The sequence below is a fragment of the Trachemys scripta genome, chromosome 24 (genome assembly GCF_013100865.1).
Source record: "Trachemys scripta elegans isolate TJP31775 chromosome 24, CAS_Tse_1.0, whole genome shotgun sequence".
NCBI lineage: Eukaryota > Metazoa > Chordata > Testudines > Emydidae > Trachemys > Trachemys scripta.
In genome coordinates, this window is record NC_048321.1 from 3,854,609 (window position 1) to 3,861,379 (window position 6,771).

A 6,771-nucleotide genomic window follows, 5' to 3' on the forward strand; every position below is an offset into this window, starting at 1 on the left:
CTGGGAGGGAGGAGGGGGAGTTAGGGCGGGGACTTTGGGGAAGGGGCGGGGAATGGGTGGAGTTGGGGTGGGGAAGGGGCGGCGTTGGGGCAGGGCCGGGGGTGGGAAAGGGGCAGGGCCAGGGCCCCGTGGAGTGTCCTCTTTTTTTATTTTTTAAATATGGTAACCCTACCTGGTAACAGCTCTGGCCCGTGAGAGCTGCAGGGAAGAGAAGGGGGCACGTGCGCGGAGACCCTGGCTCCCCCTATAGGCCCTGCCATGGCTGTTGGGCTTTCAACCTGCTGCGGCCATGGTCTATGCAGTGCAGCCCCCTTCACCCTGTGTGTGCGCAGACACCCCCTGGGAGTGTCCTGTGTGGGCCGGACACACGCAGTGTCCTGCATTGCTGGAGCTGCAGGACCCCCTTCCTCTCCCCTCCTTGCAGCTGCCCCTTCTGCCTCCCTGCCCCCTGGGTGAGGTGTCCCCTGTGCTGGGGCCCTTGCAGATGGAAGCAGAGCTCTGGGATATCTCCAGGGTCATGCTGTTCTGGAGGGGTCTGCGAATCCCAGTTCTGTCCCCAGTGCTGTGGCACTTGTCAGAGTCCTCTCTGGCCACATCAGCTGAGCTGGGGAGGGCTGGGCGCCACCTCAAGGCTGCAGGCAGTGGCACTGGGGATGTGATGGGGGAGGCAATGCCTCAGGGTAGCACTAGGGGGTGCTGTGTTGCTGCTGGAGGAGCTTGTTCCAAATCCCTGAGTGCCCTTTGGGAGACGGGTGTTAACCCCAGGGTCCTGGTTCAGCTCAGCGGGTGTCCCTGAACTTCCCGGCGGGTGTGGGATTCTCCATTGCCTGCCCTGAGCTGCCCTCCCCCCAGAAAGGGCTGCCTGTCCCTGGCAGGTGGAACCGACCCTCCAAAGGGGCTTCGCTTTGCTGTCCTTGGGTGCAGGTGCCGGGGAGGGGGAGGGACGGGGCACCTGGTGTCTGTTGCCAGCCATTGCTGGTGGTGTTGAGTCGCTCTGCTGGCCCCAACCAGACCTGTGCTCTCTCTGTCTCTCTGTAGGATCAACAATTGCGTTGGCGAGTTAAACCAGAAATACTTCATCCAGTTCCTCTTCTACACTGGTACGTGGCTGCCGAGTGGGGGGAGCCGGCCGTAGGGCGCTCTGATGCGGGCATGGTGATGCAGCAGTAGGTGGCGCTGCAGCTCACAGCACCAGCATAGAGCTGTGCCCTCCCCTGCCGTGGGTCCCTGTCCGCTGCTGTCCTGCCAGGCCCCTGCCATTCTGCTGTCCCTCACTAGGGGGAGCTCTGGTCCCACAGCCCTGCACGCAGGAAGCTGGCCAGCCAGAGTGGTGTCTCCCTGGCGCCTCCTAGGGCCCTTCTGCAGCAATGGCCAAGGGGAGCCGGGGCGGGAGGACCCAGGAAGCCCAGCTACATGCACCAGCTACCTGCATAGCCCCTTCTCCGCTACTGCCTGCCAGTCCTGCTCCCTTCTGCTCCGCTCCCTACGTGACCTGCCAGTCCTGCTCCCTTCTGCTCTGCTCCCTACGTGACCCCCAACCCCTGCCCCCCTCTGCTCTGCTCCCTATGTGACCCCTAGCCCCATAGCCACCGCCTGTCCCCCTTTGCTCTGCTCCCTGTGGGACCCCCCAGCCCCATAGCCACTGCCTGTCCCCCTCTGCTCTGCTACCTGTGGGACCCCCAACCCCTGCCCCCCCCTGCTCCGCTCCCTGTGTGACCCCCAGCCCCATAGCCACTGCCTGCCCCCTATCTGCTCTGCTCCCTCCGTGCCAGCCCCCGCCTCTCTCTGCTCTACTCCCTGTGTGACCCCCAGCCCCATAGCCACCGCCTGTGGGACCCCCCAGCCCCATAGCCACTGCCTGCCCCCTTTCTGCTCCGCTCCCTCTGTGCCAGCCCCCGCACCCCTCTGCTCCACTCCCTGTGTGACCCCCAGCCCCATAGTCACCGCCTGTCCCCCTCTGCTCTGCTCCCTGTGGGACCCCCAGCCCCATAGCCACCGCCTGTCCCCCTCTGCTCTGCTCCCTGTGGGACCCCCCAGCCCCATAGCCACTGCCTGCCCCCTCTCTGCTCCGCTCCCTCCGTGCCAGCCCCCGCCCCTCTCTGCCCCACTCCTTGTGTGATCCCCAGCCCCATAGCTACTGCCTGCCCCCTCTCTGCTCCGCTCCCTGCTCCCCCTTGACGTCTCCATGTGTAGAAGCTGAAAGGACCCTGGGCTAGAGGGGGCCAGGACTGGGAAGGTGTGGCGGGGGGACTTGGCTGTCCCACTCAGGGGTGAGTGTGAGGGTGGGGTGGTCAGTAGTGAAGCAATTAATGGTGGGCGGCTAGGCCCTGGGCAGCCCTCGCAGAGCAGGGCAGGTGAGATCAAACGGCATTAACTGGGGCTGTGACTCCAGAACTCTGCTCTGCAGCAGCTGGCACCTGCCCTTTCCCCGGGGCCGCCTCCTGGCCAGGCTCTCTGGCCTTAACCTGGGCTGGAGATTCTGAGCCCGGCCCAAGCCCAGGGCGAGGGCGCTCGTCTCTGGCCTGCACTGACCTGTGGCTCTGTCTCAGGGCTGGCGAGTCTCTATGCCATGGGGCTGGTGTTAACCACGTGGCTGTGGCCGGTGGACAGGAGCTTCCCCGGGAAGCTGGAAGGTGTGGCTGGAGGCATCTCTAACAACCATGTCCAGATGTAAGTGTGCAGGGGTCACAGCCAGATTCCCCCCATCCCTGGCTGCTGGGTGCAGGCAGATCCCAGCAAGGGGAGGAGAGGTCCTAGAAGCGGGACACCTGGGTTCCATTTCAGCCCTGCTCCCTGTGGGTGACACTGAGCTCCTGCCCCATAGAGCTGTGGGGGAGGGAGTGGCCCCGAGTCCCTCCATGAGGTGCTAGAGGAGCAGGGTGTTGTACCAAGCCCATAGCCAGCTGGAGGTTCCGGCTGTCACCGCTGCGTGCCAGAGCCCTCTCCTGCCCCCAGAGCCCCTTTCCCAATGCAGAGGTCAACTCTCCGGTGGGTGTCATCAGTACAGGGCCTATGACATGCAGATGGGTGGTTCTGGGTCCGAATCCTCAGTAGCAAGGCCTGAGCCTGCCCTTGAGAGCTCCTGAGCAAGCTGAAACTGACCGCTCCCTTCCCCCCAGGGCTCACTGCATCGTCCTGCTGGTGGAGTCCATCCTCTTCGGGGTCTTCGTCACCGTCATCTTCTATGACCAGGTTAGTCTTCAAGGGACACCACACCAGGCAGCTTCGCGCCTCGTCCCCCACAGCACCTCCTGCTGGGAGAGGCCAGGACTGGAGTAGCTGGGAGCTTCCCCCCACAGCCAGCGCCCCTGCCCTACCCCCCACAGCACCCCCTGTTGAATGAGGAGTGTCGCTGTAAATCCATGTGCCTCTCTCCCTGGGAGGGCTGGGCAGTGCGTCAGGCTCCCCTCTTGTTTCTCAGGTGGTCTCTATCATCATGGACGAGACTCCGATCGAGCAGCTGCGGAACCGGCTGCTGAAGGAGGCGCGCCGGGAGGTGGCACACACCCGGAAGCCAAAGATTGCGCTGCTGCGGGAGGTGTTTGGACGGGGTACGTGACCTGGGCAGGTGGAGAGTGGGCTGGGGCTCCTCTGCGGGGGCAGTTACTGGGGCTGCCCTGAGGGCTCGTATTTCCTGGGGAATTTAGACTGGTGTGAGCCAAGGTGTGACCATAACCTAGATCCCAGGCTGATCCCCCACCAGGACATTTGTACCTGAATGAGCGCCCCCCAGGGGTGACACCAGGGTAACTACATCTGAACAGCCTGTGTGGGCCAGGGCAGGGCCCGGGGCTGAGCCTGTCTGGGCCAGGCCACGCTGTGATGCCCCATGGCTCCCTGCCCACACTGACCTCCCCTCCCCTACTCTCTCCTCTTCTCTTCCAGGCTTTGTGATCTGCTGGTTTTTCCCATGTAACTGCAGCCCCCCATCAGGCGGGGCCCCTGCCTACAGCTACCTGCCCAACTACGATGTGTGACCTCCATGGCCCCTCTGCAGACGCTGCCTCTTCCCCCTCGGGGAGGGGACTTGTCCTGCCGGTGGCTTTGCAGAACTTGCCGCCAAACGGCTCATTTAGGCCTGCCCAGCTGCCCCCTGGTGGCAGCCTGGGGCCAGGGTGCAGCTGCAGCGCCCAGCTCTGCTGGGTCTGCCGTGCCCGGCCCTGCGACTCCTCCTGGGACATGGTGCTCCTGCGAAGCTGAGATCCTGAGCTGTGGAGGGGCACTCTCCAGCCCCCTGCGCCAGACTCCCTGCAGTGCCTGGCTGCCCAGCGGGTCCCGGCGCATGGAGAGCGATCGCTTAGGCAGGGTGGGCCCCGTGCATGACCCTTCCCCTGGATCAGTGTTAGTGCTGGGCGGCTGCCCCCCGAGGCTGCAATCTGACGCCCCCCTCTCGCCACAACTGCATCTGGATCCTAGCCCCCTCCCTGGAGCTGGGCACCCTGCCCCCGGCTGCCAGCACCTCGCTGCCCGGGGATGGAGCCCGTTGTTCTCTGCTCCTGGCCAGGGAGGGATGACACCACTTGTACATAGCCCTGTGTGGCATTACCAGCGCTCTCGGCTCTGGGTGCCTGCTCTCTCTGTGTGTCTGTGTGTCTGTGTGTCTGTTTACGGTAGCTGAACTCGCTTGTGTCCAGGCAAATCGGAGCTCCTGTTCTTGCCCCAGGCACCAGCCTCTGCTGACTCGGAGCCCCCCACGCCGTCCCCAGGGGGATGGCCTGCTCCATATCACGGGGGTGGGGGAGGGGGCGTTGGCACCCCTCGCTGGTGGCCCCCTCCAGCCCAGCAGGCAGTGTTACTATTTATAAGGTGTATTACGGTAGCACCTGGGAGCCCCAATCCTGGACAGGATCCCTGGTGCCAGAGGCTGTACAAACACAGAACAGAAAGATGGTCTCTGCCCCAAGGAGCTCAGTCTGAGACCAGAGCTGGTGCAGACAGATGGAGGAGGCAGCAGCTAGAGCACTGGACTGGGGGATCTTGGGTAGGTCACTTCCCCCTTTGATGCCTCATTTTCCTCATCTGTAAAATGGGCATAATGATAGCCCCTCCCATTGTAAAGCAGGTGGAGATCTGCTGATGAGAATTGCTAGACAAGAGCTAGGTGGTGTGATAAGGACTGAGGCAGGGCAGTGGGACTGGCAGTGCTCCCCACACGCCAGCAGCATAACCCAAGTGTTTTCTGCAGGCACCACCCCAAAGGGGGTTTGAAGGAGGATGAAGAGGGTGTGGATGTGTATGGGGAGCTCCTCCTCCTCCCCCCAAGCAGGAGGGGCAGCCTGGGGGATGCACCAAGGGGCTTGCTTGGCGCTGGAGGCTGGCAGCACGGGCTGATGAGAGGCGGGAGTGACTCCACATCTCTATAGCGTATGGGAGACGCCAGGTGGGTGGGGACAGGCTGGGAAGGGAAGACGAAGAAGGGGGTGCCAGGGAAGGTGCCGAGTGCAGGGACGTGACTCCCCTCGAGGGAGCTGGCATTGCCGTTCCCCAGAGGACATTTGTCCTGCAGTGGCTGGGCCTGGCCCCCTCCCCTGGGGCTGCCTAGGGCAAGCGAGAGCGGGGTTCTTGGCAGCGGGATGCCATGGACCAAGTGGGGAGCCAGCCACACGCCCGGAGGAGCTATGCTGTGCGGCAGGGCCCTGGAGCCGCCTCCCCCATCCCTGGCCGGCAGAGCGGTTCCTGGCTAGCTGTGCCTAGTGCCAGGGGTGCCAGAGTCTCTGCTGGCTGCACGCTGCCCTGTGTGTCTGCCTCGGTGTCCTGTGTGCGAGGCCCCCAGCATGGCTACTGCATCCCAAGGCCCTGGTCTGGCCTCCCCTCTTCCTGGGGGTCTCTCTGGCTCTGGTGTGTGGCATACAGGGGTGCCTGGGGTGGGTGCCTTGCTGCCCTGGCAATTGCTGGGGGCTGCTGCTGCCGCCCCCGAGTGGCGGCTCTGCCCATGGCCCTGCAGGTGATGAACCTTTTCCAGGGGCTGCCCGTCTGCCCTGCTGCCTCGGTTTCCACTCCAGGCTCCCCTGCCCAGTGGCACAGGCCGGGCCAGGGCAGGGAGCTGGGACCCTGCCAAGGGAAGGAAGGTCCCTGGAAGATGTGGGCAAGCCAGCCTGGCACTCAGGTGAGGGCAGGGCCTGTGGTGAAGCCTTGTCCAGCTCCCAGCTGCTCCCCCAGGCTGGCCTGGCTTTTCCCAGAGCCCACCTCTTGGTGGGGTGCTGGTGACTCTCCTTGGGCCCTGAGTGCGGGGAGCTCTGGGCTGGGTGCACTTGGGCACCATTGCTGGGGACTTAGTGTGCGGCAATCTGCCCTGGCGTAACCGGTCAGGCCCTTGCTCCCCACAGGGCGGGGGTGGGGAGCCAGGGCCCTACAGCGGGGGCGGTTGGTGGTGTAGCCTTGCTCCTGGCTGACCTGCCAGCTCCCTCAGCCCGGCGCATGTTAGCGGGACGCTGTCGGGTTCGGACAGCCCTTTGGCCTGACTCCTGCAAGCTGTGAATAAACCCTGCCTGGGAACTGCTCAAGATGGCTGTGACTCTGTCTGCCTTGTGTAGTGACTGGCAACGGGCTGCCTATGTGCTCGGTGCTGTACATCCCTGGAACTCAGCCCTGCCCCCTGGTGCCTCACCCTGCCTGGGCTGTCCGTGTGCTTGGTGCTGTATGTCCCTAAATTCAGCCCTGCCTGGGCTGTCCATGTGCTCGGTACTGCCCCCTGGTACCTCGTTCTGCCTGGGCTGCCCGTGTGCTCGGTGCTGTAAAATCCCTGGAACTCAGCCCTGCCCCCTGGTGCCT

The 6,771-nt window shown here is 64.2% G+C and overlaps 1 protein-coding gene across 1 annotated transcript in view; it reads left to right on the top strand.

The window, feature by feature from the left end:
- Positions 1–6,507, top strand: part of LOC117869551 (palmitoyltransferase ZDHHC3-like) — a 17,499-nt gene extending 10,992 nt beyond the window's left edge. The window contains exons 5-9 of the mRNA XM_034756489.1: positions 1,039–1,100; positions 2,550–2,670; positions 3,120–3,192; positions 3,422–3,551; positions 3,886–6,507. Of these exons, the coding sequence (XP_034612380.1) occupies positions 1,039–1,100; positions 2,550–2,670; positions 3,120–3,192; positions 3,422–3,551; positions 3,886–3,977 (478 nt within the window). The 3' untranslated portion in view covers positions 3,978–6,507. The remainder of the gene's footprint in view (positions 1–1,038; positions 1,101–2,549; positions 2,671–3,119; positions 3,193–3,421; positions 3,552–3,885) is intronic.
- The last annotated feature ends 264 nt before the right edge of the window (positions 6,508–6,771 follow it).